The sequence below is a fragment of the Peromyscus californicus genome, unplaced genomic scaffold (genome assembly GCF_007827085.1).
Source record: "Peromyscus californicus insignis strain IS unplaced genomic scaffold, ASM782708v3 Scaffold_1__1_contigs__length_55948999, whole genome shotgun sequence".
In the NCBI taxonomy this organism is placed as follows: domain Eukaryota; kingdom Metazoa; phylum Chordata; class Mammalia; order Rodentia; family Cricetidae; genus Peromyscus; species Peromyscus californicus.
Genome location: NW_026294492.1, coordinates 54,485,548 through 54,506,975, shown reverse-complemented (window position 1 = coordinate 54,506,975; position 21,428 = coordinate 54,485,548). Strand labels below are relative to the sequence as shown.

The window sequence follows — 21,428 nt, the reverse complement described above, 5'->3', positions numbered from 1 at the left end:
CCCCAGCCCTGTCTGCAGGGGTGCCCCCCCAGCCCCAGCCCTGTCTGCAGGGGGTGCCCCCCCGGCCCCAGCCCTGTCTGCAGGGGTGCCCCCCCCAGCCCCAGCCCTGTCTGCAGGGGTACCCCCCCAGCCCCCCCACCTCCGCCCGAACAAAGCCAGACGCCCGCCCCTCGCTGGGTCGATGCCCCCGCCTGGGGAGCCAGAGCCTGCCGCTCCCTCTCAGTCTCTTTAAAAATCTGCTGCTTTTCCCTCCTAGCCTTGGAGATGCAGGAAGGTGGGGACCTCGTCCTTCAGGACCGCGATGACTGGACGCCTACTGTGCGCCGGGTCCCCAGCAGGACACACAGGCCACGCAGGCCACGCAGGACACACAGGCCACGCAGGCCCACACAGGACACGCAGGACACGCAGGCCACACAGGACACGCAGGCCCACGCAGGACACACAGGCCATGCAGGACACGCAGGACACACAGGACACGTAGGACACGCAGGGCACACAGGACACGCAGGACACGCAGGACACACAGGACACGTAGGACACGCAGGACACGCAGGACACACAGGACACGCAGGACACGCAGGACACGCAGGACACACAGGACACACAGGACACGCAGGACACACAGGACAGACAGCAGAGGAGGGTGGACCAGCCGGCCCAGCTGCGGAAGGAGCTCGCTGCCAAGCCCACCCCCCGAGTGCGAGCCCTCGCACGGAGGACTCCCAGAACTTGTCCCTCTGGTGTCACACGCCAGCCGGGGCACACGCTTAAATAAATGTCAACTCAAACAGCTGCAGCAAGTGTCACTAGAGGGAGGCAGACATGATGGCATGCACCTGCTACTCCGCACTCGGGAAGCTGAGGCAGGAGACTTGCTGTGAGTTCATGACCAGCTTGAGTTAAACAGTGGGACTTTATCTTTGTCTGTTTTGGAGACAGTTTCTCTGTGCAGCCCCGGCTGTCCTGGATCACCCTCTGTAGCCCAGGCTGGCCTCGAACCCAGAGACCCGCCTGCCTCTGCCCCTGGTGTCAGGGGTGTGTGGCACCAGGGTCCCTGTGGTCCAGGCTGGCCTCCACCTGACTGTGTAGCAGGAATGACCCCGGGTTCTTCTCCTCTGTCTCGTGTCCCCGAGTTCTTGCTCCTTGCTCAGCGGGACGCCCGCCGTTCCCTGCACAGGTTCCCTGCCAGAGGCGCCCTGAGCCGAGGCTCTCCCTCCGGGCACCACCGAGGCATCGTCGGGTCCCTCTGTGTTCACCACCCGGTGAGGGCTGGGCACGCCCATCACCCCAGCACTCAGGAGGCTGAGGCAGGAGGATCAGAAATTCAGCGTCCTCCTCAGCTGCACATTGAGCTCAAGGCTAGCCTGCTGTGGGATGTTCTGTATGGCAAATGTGTTGCTGATTGGTCAATAAATAAATCACTGATTGGCCAGTGGCCAGGCAGGAAGTGTAGGCGGGACAAGGAGGAGAATAAAGCTGGGAAGTGAAGGCTGAGTCAGAGAGACACTGCCAGCCACCACGATGAGAAACAGCATGTGAAGATGCCGGTAATCCACGAGCCACGTGGCAAGGTATAGATTTATAGAAATGGATTAATTTAAGCTGTAAGAACAGTTAGCAAGAAGCCTGCCACGGCCATACAGTTTGTAAGCAATATAAGTCTCTGTGTTTACTTGTCGGGTCTGAGCGGCTGTGGGACTGGCGGGTGAGAGAGATTTGTCCTGACTGTGGGCCAGGCAGGAAAACTCTAGCTACAAATGGCGTCCAACGTGGTGGCAAGAGTTTCCACCTAAAACCTGAGAAAAGATTCTAAAACGGAGCTAAAAACAGCTTCCTAATTGTCTCTCTCAAATGAGTGGCAGCTGCCAGTTTGAGCTACTGGCAGGTTCCTAGCGTGCACGCTCGACCTGCAGAATGGTGGGAATGAGGCTTCTGCAAATGGCACATTAAGCTGCGTGGTGGATTTAGACTTTGCTAGTACAAAACAAAAAAAGCGGTTTCTGGACTGCTTGGATAAAAGCATAGAGACCCATGATAGCTCCCAGAGCTGGTGGAAAATGTAACACTGCCATGTTGGAAGCTGAGGTGGGCGACCCAGCAGCCACAGCTGCTGCAGTTTAAAGCAAGAGATTCACAATAAGACAGATTCAGATGTAATAGTTTACAATGTTGTGTAAAATATACGTAGGCTTGAAAGAGATAAAAAAAAAAGGTGATATATACAGTTATAGAAACAAATACATAGTTTTAAAAAAATAAAGTCTTTAAAGAGACAGTAAAATTAATATAAAAATTAAGCCACGTGAAGATGAATATTACACAGAGAATCTGATTGTGTTGTCCTTTGGGATTTTTAACTGCAGAAAAACATTTGATTGTAAAAGCTGTTGAGTTATGCCAAAATGTATATTTTAAATGTAACTTGACTTCAAAATTTGGATATAAGGATATGTTGCTTTGGAAAGGAGACTCTGCTTTTGTTCCCACAGAAAGCCAGAGGCTATGGATTTGTTCCAGATTAAGACACATCAGGTTTGACCAGCCAAGACCCCCTGAAAGGTCTCCGATGACACCATGGCCCAGATGATCCAACATCCAGAATGATTTGAAGGCAACTGGCTCAGACGATACACCCTCATGGACTACTCCATAATCCTAAAATTTTCTTTGTATCCCCATAAGATACAGCGCCCCCCTCCAGCAGGAAGTAGTAAGAGAAGCTACGCCCAAATTCCCAAATTATATGTAATTTTACTTTGTTAAGGTTAAAACCTTCCTTTTTGAAAAAAAAATGGGGGAAGTGTTGTGGGATGTTCTGTATGGCAAATGTGTTGCTCTGATTGGTCAATAAATAAAACACTGATTGGCCATTGGCTAGGCAGGAAGTGTAGGCGGGACAAGGAGGAGAATAAAGCTGGGAAGTGGAAGGCTGAGTCGGAGACACTGCCAGCCACCACGATGACAAACAGCATGTGAAGATGCCGGTAAGCCACGAGGCATATGGCAAGGTATAGATTAATGGAAATGGATTAATTTAAGCTGTAAGAACAGTTAGCAAGAAGCCTGCCACGGCCATACAGTTTGTAAGCAATATAAGTCTCTGTGTTTACTTGGTCGGGTCTGAGCGGCTGTGGGACTGGCAGGTGACAGAGATTTGTCCTGACTGTGGGCCAGGCAGGGAAACTCTAGCTACACAGCCTGGGCTAAAGATGGGAGTGTGTGGGCAGCTGTGGGAACTGAGGCCCGAGGCCATGTTGGAGTTTTGAAAGAACAGTGAGAAAGGTCCATATGTGTGTGTGCGTGTGCACGCGCGGCGCGTGTGTGTGCGAGTGCGCATGAGTGTGTGAGTGTGTGTGTGTGAGAGTGTGTGTGTGAGAGTGTGTGTGAGTGAGTGTGTGTGTGAGTGAGTGTGTGTGTGAGAGTGTATGTGAGAGTGTGTGTGAGAGTGTGTGTGTGAGAGTGTGTGTGAGTGAGTGTGTGTGTGTGTGTGTGTGCCGAAGCAGTTTAGTTCCGACCTCGGAGCGAAGGCCTCGTTCTCGCGTGGGGAAGTGTGGCAGGGAGGAGAGCGTCCCGTGGCTCAGGCTCACACCCCAGCGTGCAGGGGTCGTGGCGGCCGAACCTGGAGGTCGGAGCGGAAGCGGAGGCCCGAGGGGTGCTTCCGGGCTGCACGCCGCTCGTGTGTCATCTGACACGGCCAGGTCGGCCCACCCAAGGACGGCATTACCGCGGGGTGACGTCACCACGGAGGGGTGGACCACGGACGTGACGTCACCCGCGGGCCGCAGCGAGGGGTGAACCACGGGTGTGACGTCACACAGCTTCCCAGGTGGCTCCAGGTCTGCGTCACCTTTGATTTCATTAAATCCATGGACGGGGGTGGGAGGGGGAACACACACACACACACACACACACACACGGACACACGGACACACACGGACACACCATCCAACACACAGGAGCAATAGGTAACTCGGCTTGCCATGTCCCCGTAGTCAACCACACACGCGCGTGCACACACACACAATCTCACACACAGTCAAACACACTCACACACACACTCACACTCTCACACTCTCACACACTCTCACACACTGTTTACACACATTCATGCTCACACACACACACACACACACGCACACCCCCCAGGAGAGACGGCTCTGGGATCCGGCCACAAGACTTCCACCACGGGGCCACGCGGGCACGCCCACGGCCACACGCCCACGGCCACGCGGGCACGCCCACGGCCACACGCCCAGGGCTCGGGCACACCGAGACCCTCCTGTGGGCACACCGAGTTGACAATTCACACCGCGGGCCTGAAGAGCTGGCTCCGGCCCGAAGCCCAGGCTGGGCCGGAATTCACTGGGTATCGGAGGCTGAGGCAGGGGGATCATCCTCAGCTCCACAGTGCGTGTGGGGCCAGCCTGGGCTACTTGAGACCTGTCTCCAAAGGCAGCGGGTTTGAGGAGGGAAATCAGGGGTGAGCACAGGGACACGGGGTTCTGGGAAGAACCCCGCAGGCTAGGCAGGCGGCCTCACCCCTGCCGGGGTGGGTGTGTCAGGCGGCCTCGCCCCTGCCGGGGTGGGTGTGTCCCGCCTCCTCCTGTTTGCTCACCTGTGAGGCTGCGGCTCTGCTGGGCCTGGAGGGGAGGAGGCTCCTCCCTGCCGCTCCCACCCGCCCCTCTCCCTCCTCCCCTGCCTCCCAGCGGGGAGCCGGCCGTGCTGGCTCCAGCTCCCCCAGGATCGATGGGAGAATCAATCCCGGCTGCAGGGCCCCCTCCCAGCCTCCACCCTCCCCGACCTGCACCCTCCCAGCCTGCACCCTCCCCGCCCTCCACCCTCCCCGACCTCCACCCTCCCCGCCTCCACCCTCCCCGCCTCCACCCTCCCCGCCTCCACCCTCCCCGCCTCCACCCTCCCCGCCTCCACCCTCCCCGACCTCCACCCTCCCAGCCTCCACCCTTCCCGCCTCCACCCTCCCGGCCTCCACCCTCCCAGCCTGCACCCTCCCGGCCTCCACCCTCCCGGCCTGCACCCTCCCCGACCTCCACCCTCCCCGACCTCCACCCTCCCCGTCTCCACCCTCCCCGCCTCCACCCTCCCCGACTTCCACCCTCCCCGACCTCCACCCTCCCGGACCTCCACCTCCCCGACCTCCACCCTCCCAGCCTCCACCCTCCCCGCCTCCACCCTCCCCGCCTGCACCCTCCCCGCCTCCACCCTCCCCGACTTCCACCCTCCCCGCCTCCACCCTCCCCGACCTCCACCCCTCCCCGACCTCCACCCTCCCAGCCTCCACCCTTCCCGCCTCCACCCTCCCGGCCTCCACCCTCCCGGCCTGCACCCTCCCCGACCTCCACCCTCCCCGACCTCCACCCTCCCAGCCTCCACCCTCCCCGCCTCCACCCTCCCAGCCTGCACCCTCCCCGACCTCCACCCTCCCAGCCTCCACCCTCCCCGACTTCCACCCCTCCCCGCCTCCACCCTCCCCGACCTCCACCCTCCCCGCCTCCACCCTCCCCGCCTCCACCCTCCACCCTCCATGCAGCTCCTCCCACTTCCTTGGTCAGAACTCGGGGCTCTAGCCCCCACACAGGTCTTTCTGAGTCTCTAGCAAGCATCCCGCAGTGGATGCTGGGACCCGCGCTAGCTCGGACTGTTCAGATGGAGAAACTGAGGCTCCACGGTGGCCCCTGGCGCGGTCCGGGTGTGAACCCTTTACTCTCTGAGGTCGAATCCCTAGGCACCCGGGGCTCGCTGAGGACAGGGCCTGGGGGGTGAGGTGGGTGCGCAGACCCCCAGCATGCCCATGGGCTGCTTTCCCAGGGAGAGAAACTGAGGCCAGGGAGAGAGATGGTCGCCAGGACCCCCTCCCCACCTCACCCCTCCGCGTGACTCCAGCGATCCCCGGGGAGGTCCAGGCCCGAGGCTGGGGACACCGGGTCCCTGGGAGGGAGCGCGGGGCGAGCCGCGACCTCCGGTGACAGGCGGTGAGTCTACCCGGCCCCCGGGCCGCTGGAGTTTAACTCAGCCCCCCCCCCCTGTCTGGCCTCCCAGCCCAGCGCCATGCGGCGGAGCCTGGCTTTCTGTTGGGCCCGCCTCGGTCTAGTTCCTGGTTTTATCTCATTGACTCACTCAACAAACATCTCCTGGAGGGCCTGTGAGGTCCCTGAACCAGGCTAAGGTCAGCCTTGCTCTCTCTACCAGTGCTGTCAGCCCCCTTCTGCGGACCCAAACTCCTACATATCCTACAAAACCCAGCCACTAGGACCCCTGGCTCCAGAAGGGAAAAGACTGCGGCCCTACTCCTCCCTTGGGGTGGAGGGTTAGTATTTATCTCCCCCCCTCCGCAGGTGCACTTCCTGTCCCATGGAGCTGCACCCCTTTCACTGAACCCCAAAGGCCTGGCTCGCCGCCGAGCTGCCCGGCAGGGGCGCGCCGTCCGCACCGCTGGGCGGCGGAAAGAGCCGGGCTGTGCTCTGATAAATGAGGCGTTGATGGTCCAGCCGGGCCTCGCCCTCCCTCTGCCTCCGGCCCAGCTGCTGCGGCTCCGGGCGGACGCCGTTCGGGCCCCCCGTGCGCCTGGCGTGCAGGCCAGGGTCCTCCCTCGGGCTGGGGCTCCTCCAGACCTCCCTGGCCACCGTGGGACACTTCAGGCTGTTTCTCCCGGGACGGGAGCCTGCGTGCCCGGGACAGACGTGGGGTGGGGGGCTCCGGGGTCCCCTCATCCCCGCCCAGCACGGGAACCTGGCCCTGGCTGCACCCCCGCCAAGGGGTTTCCTTGCTCAACCCGAGTGGGCGCGAACCCCCAGAGTGGGGGCATCCCAGGAGGTACCGACCTGGCCCCTGCTCCAGCCCGTCCTCCAGTAGCCCCGGGTCCCTCAGGCCTCAGTTTCCCCAACCCCCACTGTCAGGACAGTTCGTTTTCCCCGAAGCTCGAGGTGGAGAGTTTGGAGACAAGCGGGGTCTGCGGTCCTCCCCCCAGGAGGAAGCAGGAAGGTCGGAAGCCGGGTTGAAGCCAGCCTGGGCTACAGGAGACGCTGCCAGAGAGGGAGAAAGGACAGGACGGGCAAAGAAAGCGCACACGGCTTGAGAGCAGCGTTGGGCCCTCTCCCTCCTCCGGGGTCCCACAGAGCCAGCGGCCGCTTTCGGGGTGGGAAACTGAGTCACGGCTGGCTGGTGGGCTGATCAGGGTAGAGAATGGGGATCTCCCCCCGTCACTGAGCCCCTGGAACTTGAGGGGCTAAGGGTGGAGCGACGCCTGAGGTCCTCGCACCCGTGCGGTCGGTGGGTCGCGCAGCCCCCGGGCCGCTGCTAACAAGCGGGTGTTTGCGCAGCGCGCGGCCCAGAGCGATGGGGATTCGATTGGAGACGCGGGGCCTTCGGGGATCGATCGCGCGCAGCTGTCGCGGAACAGCCCCGGGGAGCTGCCACGGGCGAAGCAGGCACAGGCCCCGGCGGTTGCAGGGATCCCGGGGTGCCGTGTGCGCCCTGGGCACCCTGCTGTACAGGACACGTGTGCAACCCCTACACCCCGACAGAGGACCTAGGGACCCCCCCCCAGGCCGGACACCCCCTCCTCGGTCCCCCCATCTCATGCAGCTCACACCCTCAGCACATTCCCAACAGAGGGGGACCGGCGCTGGGCTGTGGGGAGCAGATCGGCAGCGCTGGCGGGTTTGGGGGAGGCTGGCCCGGGGATCTGCGGGAGCACCCAGCTCTGCTGGACTGGAGGAGACAGCCAGTGGCCAGGGTCCCCGGCGAGAAGAGAGGGGACAGGTGTGCAGCGGCTGAGGCTTTCCGTGGGGGAATAAACAGTGTCCTGTCCAGGGAGGCTGGGGGACACCTTCGGGTGTTTCAAGTCCCCGCAGCCCGTTTTTAGCTAAAATGAGGTCGTCAAGAAGAGGGCAGGTGAGGAGGGCTCCTGGAGGCCTTGAAGAGGGACCGACTGCTCCTCCTGAGAAGCCCGTGCAGGTCCCCCAACACCCGTGTCCCTTGTGCTGATCCGGCCCCTCACAGCCCTCAGGTGAACCGAGCCTGGGTATCTCTCGAACTTGGGCTGAGCACAGAGACAGCGGATACCAGCCTGGTGCAGCCCAGCCCACCCGGAGGCCGTTGTCCAGGACGCCTGGACTCCATCTCTTATTTTCCCAGAGCAGATACTGAGGCCCACTGAGAGCTTCCTTCCGTTGTCCTAGGTCCCCACAGGGATGGAGATGGGGGACGCCCTGCCCCCCTCCAGGCCAGCCCTCCTCCACCCTCAATTTGCTAATGACCCAAGATCGATTAGGCCCCAGCCACCCGCACGCCCCGTGGCCCCACTCAATTCTATTTTACTAATTACCAACGTGGGAGAGGCCAGTTCTGGGGAGTCAGCGGGGGACCCAGCCCGGTCCTGGAGGGGTCCCCGGTTTTCACTCCATCTCAGTGGACGCACAGACCGCAGAGACAAGACCTAAGCACCTGCTGCACAGGGGGGAAAGTCCCTCCGTGGGGCTGAGAGGCCTCTGCTAAGTCTAGGCAGTTTGAAAGGGGGGATGTGGCACTGAGGGTCTCCTGATTCAACACAAAGAAGGAACTCCCCTCATCTCAAAGCCACCCAGCCACCTCTGTTTTTCCTCAAAATGGATTCCTCCCTGGCCAGGAAGAAAAGCCGCCACGGTTATCATTTAAAACAAAAAATGGCACAGGAGGAGATGGAGACAGGGGGCTACATCCCCCCAGCCCCTCCGCGGGAGCCCCCCCCCCCCGGGTGGCTAGTATTTAAAAGGGCTTCTGGTCATCTTTTGTTTTTCCACGCATACACGGTTCCCCAGCCAGCCCTATGACTGCTCTCCACGGCTCTTCGCTTCCTGAAGCCCTGGATACTATCGGTTAACGGTGGTGGATTGATTTCCACACCCCACGATTATTTTTAATTATCTGTAATGTTGCAGGGTAGACTTGGGGACCTCAGACTTGACTGTGAGCCTGGCCACTGCTGGTACCCAAGTGCTGACATCGGTCCCTCTCTTCACCTCCGTCGCTCTCCCTGGAAGATGGGTATACCCCCAAATTGTCCAGACACCCCAGATCAGAAAACCCCCAGGCTTCTGACCTGTGGGGGAGGTGGATAAGTAAAAACAAACAGAAAAGAGTCCATTTGCAGCCTCTACCCTCACGACGGGGACCAGGGCAGCAGCAGGCAGCTGTGACATGTGGGGACCTCTTCCCCCAGGGCTTTAAACAGCTGGAACTTAATAAACGCAGAGTTTTAAGTAGTGCGTCCCTTTTTGCCCTGTCCACCCGAGGGCTTGGAAGCAGGAACCTCTGGGTCTCTCTCACACACACACACACAATCACATACTAAAACACTCAGTGTCTCTTCTACAATGTCACCTTCCTCCACAGCCTCTCTGCTCCCATGGGGGCCACAGTGGAAAGGGAAACTGAGGAACAGAAAGGCTCTGGTGCAGCCTGGAGCAAGCAAGGACACAGTGTACCTGTCACACGTGCCCTGTGTGGCATTCTTTTCAGCCCAAGCCGTGGGCGGGGGCAGATGCCATCCTGTCAGTGGGTGTCCGTCATTTTAGAACACGTGGTCCTCTCCCTGTAGGTGGGGTGACTCCAATTCCTGAGTGGACCCCAGCAGTCCCCCTAGACAGTGGGCAGGGAACAGGAGGAAGAGAGCCGGGGCAAAGTTGGGGTCCCCTCCTGACCTAGACTCTGGACCATCTAGAGTCTGACTTGGCCCTTCTAGGACTCTCTACCCACCCAAGAGGGATCTTGCTCCCAGGCACCTTGGGCCTGTAAGATGTCCCCCATGTGACCCCTCTTTCCTCCCTCCCTGTCTAAAGGCTGAAGAGACAGAGTTCCTAGGCTCACTCAGTCTCAGGAAAAACCCAAGCTGGTCTTCAGAGACCCCAGATACAGTGGGAACCGGAAGGCAGTCACACACACTGGACTTCGAAGGGATTTCTTCGTCCTGCCTGCCTTCATTCCTTTCTTCCTTTTATTTGGTTTCTCGGTGCAGCCCTGGCTGTCCCGGAACTCGCTCTGTAAACCAGACTGGTCTTGAACTCACAGAGATCCGTCTGCCTCTGCCTCCTGAGTGCTGGGATTAGAGGCGTGCGCCACCATGTCCCCCTCCCCCCCACACACACAGGGAAGGTTTTCTGTTTGTTTTGATAGAAGGTCTACTATGTAGCCCTGGCTGTCCTAGAACTTGCTCTGTAGACCAGGCTGGCCTCGAACACAAAGATCCACCTGCCTCTGTCTCCCTAGTCCTGGGATTAAAGATACACGTCCATCCCCACTGAGAAATTTCTGAACGCCCTGAAGCCGGGCAGTTCCACTCCACAATGGAGGGAACTGAGTCCTAGAGACCGGCTTTTCCTTGTGCTTGAGGCCAGTTATAGACTGTATGATTGTTCTGCGGACCCCCTCACTCCCCCACTTCACCCCCAAAGAGGTTTTTAAATCTTTATGTGCATACAGTGTTGAGCTTGAAAGAGCCACGTCTTTCTGGTGGGGTGTCAACAGAGTTGGGGGCACATGTGGTCACACTCCAGGGATTCAGGGGGTGCCGAAAGGGACATAGAGGGCCAGAGAATCAACAGCGCGGAGATGAGACACACACCCAGCCCCAGCTAGGGCGGGCTGCCCACCCCCCCAATCCCTCGGGTTCTCTGGGCAAGCAGAATGGGGGACCCAGGGAGCCAGCCTGGAGCTCCAGGGGGTTTGGCGGGTGCAGGCGGAGCGATGGGCGGGGGCGCTGACGTCAGACCCAGGCCCGGGCGCCGGCGGCGGCCGCCCCGCCACATCCTGGTGGCCGCTGCTCGCAGCAGCCGAAGCCGGGCGAGAGCACTGAGCGAGTGGGACAGCAGCCGCCGCCACCACCTGGAGCGCCGGCCAGTGCGTGGGGACCATGCAGCGGCCTTGAGCGCGCACGGAGGGGGCGCCCAGAATGGAGCTGAGCCTGGAGAGCCTCGGGGGGCTGCACGGGGTGACACACGCTCAAGCTGGCGAGCTGCTGAGCCCGGGCCACGCGCGCTCCGCCGCGGCCCAACACCGAAGCCTGGTGGCATCGGGGCGCCCGGGCCTGGTGGCGGGCATGGCTAGCCTGCTGGACGGTGGCGGCGCCGGGGGCGGGGGCGCCGGGGGCGCGGGAGCTGCAGGGGCCGCGGGTGGTGGCCCTGACTTCCGTGGGGAGCTGGCTGGTCCCCTGCACCCGGCCATGGGCATGGCGTGCGAGGCCCCGGGTTTGGGTGGCACCTACACCACGCTCACACCCTTGCAGCACCTGCCGCCGCTGGCCGCCGTGGCCGACAAGTTCCACCAGCACGCGGTGGCCGGGGCGCACGGAGGCCACCCGCACGCGCACCCTCACCCGGCCACCGCGCCGCCGCCGCCCCCTCCGCAGCGCCTGGCGGCCAGCGTGAGCGGCAGCTTCACCCTCATGCGCGACGAGCGGGCGGCGCTGGCCTCGGTGGGCCACCTCTACGGGCCCTACGGCAAGGAGCTGCCCACCATGGGGTCGCCGCTGTCGCCGCTGCCCAGCGCGCTGCCCCCGGCCCTGCACAGCGCCCCGCAGCCGCCGCCGCCTCCGCCGCCGCCGCTCGCCGCTTACGGGGCTCCGGGCCACCTGGCCGGGGACAAACTCCTGCCTCCCGCCGCCTTCGAGCCACACGCCGCGCTGCTGGGGCGCGCGGAGGACGCGCTGGCCCGAGGGCTGCCCGGAGGCGGCGGCGGCGGCGCGGGAGGCGGCGGGGCGGCCGGCGGGGCGGCCGCGGGTTTGCTGGCTCCGCTGGGCGGGCTGGCCGCGGCCGGGGCGCACGGGCCTCACTCCGGCGGCGGTGGCCCCGGAGGGGGGCGGTGGCGCCGGCGGAGGCGGCGGCGGCCCGGGAGCCGGCGCCGCAGCCGAGGAGATCAACACCAAAGAGGTGGCCCAGCGCATCACCGCCGAGCTGAAGCGCTACAGCATCCCGCAGGCCATCTTCGCGCAGCGCATCCTGTGCCGCTCCCAGGGCACGCTCTCCGACCTGCTGCGCAACCCCAAGCCCTGGAGCAAGCTCAAGTCCGGCCGCGAGACCTTCCGCAGGATGTGGAAGTGGCTGCAGGAGCCCGAGTTCCAGCGCATGTCGGCGCTGCGCCTGGCAGGTAGGGCTGAGGGCCCCCCCGGAGGCTTGACCCTGGGGGAAACCGTTGGCTTAGGGTGAGGGACTGACTATCTAGAGCCCCGATAGTGCGTCCTGGTAGGCTGGCTGCGGGGGTGGGTCCCCTGGCCTCCGAGGCTGACCTGAGGTCTGCACCGCCGCCGACCACTGGCACCGCCGCTCATAGAGAGGGTAATTGCACGGTTGTCGCCGTCCCTGCTCTTTGGGGGACTGTGCTGGGTGTCCAGTGTCTTTGGGGCTAAACTAAAGCAGTCCTCGCATAGCTCCGTGTGTGTGCGCGCCAGCGTGTGTTGCACACTCCTTGGGCTCGTGATCCTGTGTGTCCCCCGAGACCAGAAGGTGCCACTCCCCTCCTTTCCAGTCACCCTGCAAGAGGGCCCACCGGCGCCTCCCTGCACCCAGTCACAAAGCGCCAGGTCGCTGGCTATGCTTAGCCAAGGCCTGGCCACCGCTCGGCCCCCAGCCCCAGCACCAACACCAAGCTCTCTTCCGGTGCAGCTCAGCCCCTGCCGCCGATCGATCCGCTTGTCCCCCTCCCTCCCCCGCTCTGGCCGCTGGCAAAGGTCATTTGAGATTGGGGGGAGGGGCGGCCCATGGGACCCTGAGCTCGGTGGCATCCACCAGAGGCCTTCACACCCGCCGCGGCTCCCCGGGCCTTGCTCTCCCTGTCCCCCTTCCTACTTCCTGCATCCCATCGGGACAAATTACTGTCGCTCTCTTTGGACCGGTGCTCGCTCGGGTTCCCAGTTCAGTCTTTATTCTTCTCTCCCCTCGCGTCTTGCCAGAGTCTCTCTCGCACACACAGGCACAGCAGCCAGCCCCTGGGGGACCCGTTGTCTCCTCCTTTGGTCTAACCTGTCCCCTCCCAGCCTTTCTCGGAGTAGGGAGGGGTGTCAGGGACCCTACATCCTGAGTGTTTGGGGGGAGGGTGCCAGAGAGCTGGAGATCTAGGCAGAGCGTTTTCCCGGCGTGGTGGGGAGGGAGCTGTGTACCCCGTTCCAGGGACAATAGCGGTTTCCAGAGTCTCATCGATCCCTCTGCACACAAACACAGAGAGGGGCGGGGCAGCTGGGGCTCAAGTGAGGCGCCCCTGAGGCAGGAGCGGAGCTCCGGGTTGACTGTATCCCTAGGCCACCCTGCAAGCGTGTGGGGGTGCAAAGAAGCAGAGGACACCGGATGGTAGGGAGTGGACAGAAGCAGACCTGGATGACACCTGCTCTGTCCCCACATTCCAAGCCCACTGTGCAGTCTCCTGCAGCGGGCCTCAGTTTCCCACTTCCTCAGGAGTCTTCCGCGGGATTTCTCAGATTCTTAGCGACCTGTCTTTGGGTTGTTTCAGGCTGCGCGTTCCTGGGGGGCTGCTTGAGGACATTAGGAGACAAACACAGATTTATCTGAAGGGTCCTGTTGCTGGTGATCTGCCTGGGACAAGGACACATGTCCCGACCCACAGCCCCTTCTGCACCTCCCTGAGTGTCCCTCACTGCCAGGGAGCAGTACAGTTCTGGGCCACAAGTGACTGAGTGACTGTCACCAAGGTGTGTGTTCTGTGAACTCTGAAAGCAAAGCCTCCTCTCCTGGGCACATCACCAAGGGACATCGTGCACCCCGAACCCTCGCCTGTCACTCTCCTTCAGGTCCAAGGTGGTCGGAAGAGTGTTTTAATTGGTCTTTTGTGGACACCGCACAAAAGGCAGCAGGCACCACAGGTGCCTTGGGACATCCCTTGGGTGCGAGGTCCCAGAGCCACTGGTCTAAATTCACATCCACACCAGGGCCACCAGCCCTCTGTGTCCCCCTTGGACCGGAAACTGAGACCAGACTCATCTTTGTCCAGCGTCTCCTCCCTAGGACGGTGTCATGTGAGTTGGACGTGTGGCCACCTCGGGGGAGCTCGAGGTGCTGGGTGGTGGCAGAGGCTGGTATACAGGTGGCGTCCTTGGGGCTCGGGGTGTTATATATAATGAAGATGGGAGACTGGTCCACGCTGTGGCACTGTGACCCTGCACTCCCGGTGTCTTTGGACTCCACTGGAGTCAGAAGTGGCAGCCCCGGGCCGGCCGGGGTCATTAGGCCCCAGCCCAGGCCTTTAGTTCTGGTCCTTGCACAAATGAAAAGCAGTTAAGTGGCGGTAAATTGTGGTGTTTAGGGGGTGGTGCAGGCGGCCAGGCAAATCCCTTCATACTCAGTGACAGCCCAAGGCCTACAGTTGTCCCTACACCAGGGCCAAACCTGGGGCATCACTCCCCAGTCCCCGACCCACCGGGGGCAAAACTGGACCTTGGCTTCCATGAGCCCATGAGGGGAACTCATCACGAGTCACCGCCTCGCTGGGAGAACATTGTCCCCAATGCTACCAGCCCGAGAGTGTCCTGCAAAGCACAGGACCAGTGAGAGAAAGGGACAGGGTGGGAGGGATGTCCAGGGAAAACGATGGATGGATGGATGGATGGACGGACAGACGGACAGAGGAGAGAGATGGAGAGGGAATGAAAGGTGGGAGACAAGAGACAGAGAGAAGAGAGAGGTGAGTTGGAGAGAGAGAGGGAAGAGAGGGGCATGGAGGGGGAGACAGAAAGGAAGACGGGAGACAAAGAAAGGAGGGGGCATGGCGGCCAATGGAGGCTGAGCTCGGCTGGGGTCCCCTGGTCGCTCCTGGTCCCCCAGCCCCGGAAATACCACGGCCTGCTGTGCCCTCTTCAGGGGACCACCGAGGGCCGTTCCTTTCTTTGTTCTACCCGAGAAACTCAGCAAAGAGCCCCAGAATCCCGTCCCCGCCCTGTGTGTGTTATCATCTGCATGCCTCAGTTTCCCCTAATGTAAAATATGCACATGGAGAGGAGCCACTGAAGGTCCAGGTTCTAACTCCCCCAAACACTTCCCCCCACGCTGGGGGGCATTTGCATCTGCTCCCAACCCACCCGAGCCCCCTCTGAGTCGCGCTCCCCCCACATACACCCCAGCGACTGTCACAAACTGTGATTACGGGAGCGGGGCTGGGGGAGGGGCGGCTCCTGGCGGGTGGGGCGGTCGATGAATTCGAATTACCGTCTGTGATTCATCACTGTGCGCCAGGTCGATAACTTCGGCCAGCTTCAAATATTGTTTAAATTGCAACTCTCGGCTGAAAAAAATCTTTTCTTTAACTGATCAGAAAAATATACATATATAATGAGATATTCAGAGAGGGGACAGGAGTTCACACACATACACACCACACACCACACACATCATACACTTTCACACCACACACACCACCGTACACAGTGCAGGAACACACACACACACATACACACCACACACACCACCGTACACACGTGCAGGAACACACACACACAACACATACACCACCGTACACACGTGCAGGAACACACACACCACCGTACACGTGTGCAGGAACACACACACACACATACACAACACATACACCACCGTACACACGTGCAGGAACACACACACACACACCACCGTACACGTGTGCAGGAACACACACACACACTATACACACCACACACACCACCGTACACATGTGCAGGAACACACACACACATACACACCACACACAGCACCGTACACACGTGCAGGAACACACACACAGCACCGTACACACGTGCAGGAACACACACACACCACACACCCTTTTCCAGTCTCTTGTGCCTCAGGGATACCACACACCAGGAAGGGAAAAAGAGCCTGGACATGGACAGGTGGGGGAAAGCATGGAGGAGAAACTGAGGCAGGAAAGGGTCTAGGACCCGTGGGATGCTCCAGCGCCTTAGCGTCCACATCAGGGAGCACAGGGAGGCTGCTGGGGGCGGGGCAGGTGCGGGGTCCCCCGTAAGAACACTGGAGCAGGGCCTGCGGGGAGCCCGGGCTGCCTGAGCTGACCTCGAACCCTGGTCCTCTTGCCTCTCCCTCCTGAGTGCTGGGGTGACAGGTGTGTGCACCATGTCTGGTTTGTGTGCTGGACGGGACCTGGGAACTCCTGCACACCAGCCAGGACGCTCCCCAGATACAGCCCTGCCTGTCCTTCTTAAAGGGCTCTGTACACCTGAGACCCTCGAGAGACACCCCACCCACAGGACGTTAACACACACCCACACACACAGGAGGATAACCCACACACACACACAGGAGGATAACCCACACACACACACACACACACACACACACACACACACAGGAGGATAACCCCCCCACACACACAGGAGGATAACCCACACACACACACAGGAGGATAACCCACACACACACACACAGGAGGATAACCCCCACACACACACAGGAGGATAACCCACACACACACAGGAGGATAACCCACACACACACACAGGAGGATAACCCACACACACACACAGGAGGATAACCCACACACACACACAGGAGGATAACCCACACACACACACACACAGGAGGATAACCCACACACACACACACACACACACACACACACACACACACACACACAGGAGGATAACCCACACACACACACAGGAGGATAACCCACACACACACACACACACACACACACACAGGAGGATAACCCCACACACACACACAGGAGGATAACCCACACACACACAGGAGGATAACCCCACACACACACACAGGAGGATAACCCACACACACACACACACACAGGAGGATAACCCACACACACACACACACACAGGAGGATAACCCACACACACACACAGGAGGATAACCCACACACACACACAGGAGGATAACCCACACACACAGGAGGATAACCCACACACACAGGAGGATAACCCACACACACACACACAGGAGGATAACCCACACACACACAGGAGGATAACCCACACACACACACAGGAGGATAACCCACACACACACAGGAGGATAACCCACACACACACACACACACAGGAGGATAACCCACACACACACACAGGAGGATAACACACACACACACACAGGAGGATAACCCACACACACACAGGAGGATAACCCCCACACACACACAGGAGGATAACACACACACACACACAGGAGGATAACCCACACACACACACACACACAGGAGGATAACCCACACACACACACAGGAGGATAACCCACACACACACACAGGAGGATAACCCACACACACACACAGGAGGATAACCCACACACACACACAGGAGGATAACCCACACACACACACAGGAGGATAACCCACACACACACACAGGAGGATAACACACACACACACACAGGAGGATAACACACACACACACACAGGAGGATAACCCACACACACACACACACAGGAGGATAACACACACACACACACAGGAGGATAACCCACACACACACACAGGAGGATAACCCACACACACACACAGGAGGATAACCCACACACAGGAGGATAACCCACACACACACACACAGGAGGATAACCCACACACACACACAGGAGGATAACCCACACACAGGAGGATAACCCACACACACACACACAGGAGGATAACCCACACACACACACACACACACACACACAGGAGGATAACCCACACACACACACAGGAGGATAACCCACACACACACACAGGAGGATAACCCACACACACACACAGGAGGATAACACACACACACACAGGAGGATAACCCACACACACACACAGGAGGATAACCCACACACACACAGGAGGATAACACACACACACACACAGGAGGATAACCCACACACACACACAGGAGGATAACCCACACACACACAGGAGGATAACCCACACACACACAGGAGGATAACCCACACACACACACAGGAGGATAACCCACACACACACACAGGAGGATAACCCACACACACACACACAGGAGGATAACCCACACACACACAGGAGGATAACCCACACACACACACAGGAGGATAACCCCACACACACACACAGGAGGATAACCCCACACACACACACAGGAGGATAACCCACACACACACACAGGAGGATAACCCACACACACACACACACACACACAGGAGGATAACCCACACACACACACACACAGGAGGATAACCCACACACACACACAGGAGGATAACCCACACACACACAGGAGGATAACCCCCCCACACACAGGAGGATAACCCACACACACACACAGGAGGATAACCCACACACACACAGGAGGATAACCCACACACACACACAGGAGGATAACCCACACACACACACACACACAGGAGGATAACCCACACACACACACACAGGAGGATAACCCACACACACACAGGAGGATAACCCACACACACACACACACACAGGAGGATAACCCACACACACACACACACAGGAGGATAACCCACACACACACACACAGGAGGATAACCCCACACACACACACACACACACACACACACACACACACACACACACAGGAGGATAACCCACACACACACACAGGAGGATAACCCACACACACACACAGGAGGATAACCCACACACACACAGGAGGATAACCCACACACACACACACACACAGGAGGATAACCACACACACACACACAGGAGGATAACCCACACACACACACAGGAGGATAACACACACACACACACAGGAGGATAACCCACACACACACACAGGAGGATAACCCACACACACACACAGGAGGATAACCCACACACACACACAGGAGGATAACACACACACACACACAGGAGGATAACCCACACACACACACAGGAGGATAACCCACACACACACACACAGGAGGATAACCCACACACACACACAGGAGGATAACCCCCACACACACACAGGAGGATAACCCACACACACACACACACACAGGAGGATAACCCACACACACACACAGGAGGATAACCCACACACACACACAGGAGGATAACCCACACACACACACAGGAGGATAACACACACACACACACAGGAGGATAACCCACACACACACAGGAGGATAACCCACACACACACACAGGAGGATAACCCACACACACACAGGAGGATAACCCACACACACACAGGAGGATAACCCACACACACACAGGAGGATAACCCACACACACACAGGAGGATAACCCACACACACACACAGGAGGATAACCCACACACACACAGGAGGATAACCCACACACACACACACACACAGGAGGATAACCCACACACACACACACAGGAGGATAACCCACACACACACACAGGAGGATAACCCACACACACACACAGGAGGATAACCCACACACACACACAGGAGGATAACACACACACACACACAGGAGGATAACCCACACACACACACAGGAGGATAACCCACACACACACAGGAGGATAACCCACACACACACAGGAGGATAACCCACACACACACAGGAGGATAACCCACACACACAGGAGGATAACCCACACACACACACACAGGAGGATAACCCACACACACACACAGGAGGATAACCCACACACACACACAGGAGGATAACCCACACACACACACAGGAGGATAACCACACACACACACAGGAGGATAACCCACACACACACAGGAGGATAACCCACACACACACACAGGAGGATAACCACACACACACACAGGAGGATAACCCCACACACACACACACAGGAGGATAACCCACACACACAGGAGGATAACACACACACACACACAGGAGGATAACCCACACACACAGGAGGATAACACACACACACACAGGAGGATAACCCACACACACACACACAGGAGGATAACCCCACACACACACACACACACACCCACACACACACAGGAGGATAACCCACACACACACACAGGAGGATAACCACACACACACACAGGAGGATAACCCCACACACACACACACAGGAGGATAACCCCACACACACACAGGAGGATAACACACACACACACACAGGAGGATAACCCACACACACACACAGGAGGATAACCCACACACACACACAGGAGGATAACCCACACACACACACAGGAGGATAACCCACACACACACAGGAGGATAACCCACACACACACACAGGAGGATAACCACACACACACACAGGAGGATAACCCCACACACACACACACAGGAGGATAACCCACACACACAGGAGGATAACACACACACACACACAGGAGGATAACCCACACACACACACAGGAGGATAACACACACACACACACAGGAGGATAACCCACACACACACAGGAGGATAACCCACACACACACACACACACACAGGAGGATAACCCACACACACACACACACACAGGAGGATAACCCACACACACACACAGGAGGATAACACACACACACACACAGGAGGATAACCCACACACACACAGGAGGATAACCCCCCACACACACACAGGAGGATAACCCACACACACACACAGGAGGATAACCCACACACACACACACAGGAGGATAACCCACACACACACACACAGGAGGATAACCCACACACCCACACACACAGGAGGATAACCCACACACACACAGGAGGATAACACACACACACAGGAGGATAACCCCACACACACACACAGGAGGATAACCCACACACACACACAGGAGGATAACCCACACACACACACAGGAGGATAACCCACACACACACACAGGAGGATAACACACACACACACACAGGAGGATAACCCACACACACAGGAGGATAACACACACACACACACACAGGAGGATAACCCACACACACAGGAGGATAACCCACACACACACACACAGGAGGATAACCCACACACACACACACAGGAGGATAACCCACACACACACAGGAGGATAACCCACACACACACAGGAGGATAACCCACACACACACACAGGAGGATAACCCACACACACACAGGAGGATAACCCACACACACACAGGAGGATAACCCACACACACACACAGGAGGATAACCCACACACACACAGGAGGATAACCCACACACACACAGGAGGATAACCCACACACACACACACAGGAGGATAACCCACACACACACACAGGAGGATAACCCACACACACACACACAGGAGGATAACCCACACACACACACAGGAGGATAACCCACACACACACACAGGAGGATAACCCACACACACACAGGAGGATAACCCACACACACACAGGAGGATAACCCACACACACACACAGGAGGATAACCCACACACACACACACACACACAGGAGGATAACCCACACACACACACACAGGAGGATAACCCACACACACACACAGGAGGATAACCCACACACACACACAGGAGGATAACCCACACACACACACAGGAGGATAACCCACAC

General features: G+C 59.0%; 2 protein-coding genes across 2 annotated transcripts in view; one reads left to right on the top strand and one right to left on the bottom strand.

Moving 5' to 3' along the window:
• Nucleotides 1-10,911, bottom strand: part of LOC128115159 (phospholipid-transporting ATPase IK-like) — a 27,122-nt gene extending 16,211 nt beyond the window's left edge. Inside the window, 9 exon segments of the mRNA XM_052745655.1 lie at nucleotides 1,050-1,305; nucleotides 3,519-3,622; nucleotides 3,728-3,850; nucleotides 4,143-4,282; nucleotides 5,887-5,949; nucleotides 6,394-6,682; nucleotides 7,280-7,503; nucleotides 7,611-7,885; nucleotides 10,762-10,911. Coding sequence (XP_052601615.1) covers nucleotides 1,050-1,305; nucleotides 3,519-3,622; nucleotides 3,728-3,850; nucleotides 4,143-4,282; nucleotides 5,887-5,949; nucleotides 6,394-6,682; nucleotides 7,280-7,503; nucleotides 7,611-7,885; nucleotides 10,762-10,911 — 1,624 coding nt within the window.
• LOC128115947 (one cut domain family member 3-like) overlaps nucleotides 10,879-21,428 on the top strand; it is a 26,097-nt gene continuing 15,547 nt past the window's right edge. Inside the window, 2 exon segments of the mRNA XM_052747139.1 lie at nucleotides 10,879-11,863; nucleotides 11,865-12,141. Of these exon segments, the coding sequence (XP_052603099.1) occupies nucleotides 10,949-11,863; nucleotides 11,865-12,141 (1,192 nt within the window). The 5' untranslated portion in view covers nucleotides 10,879-10,948.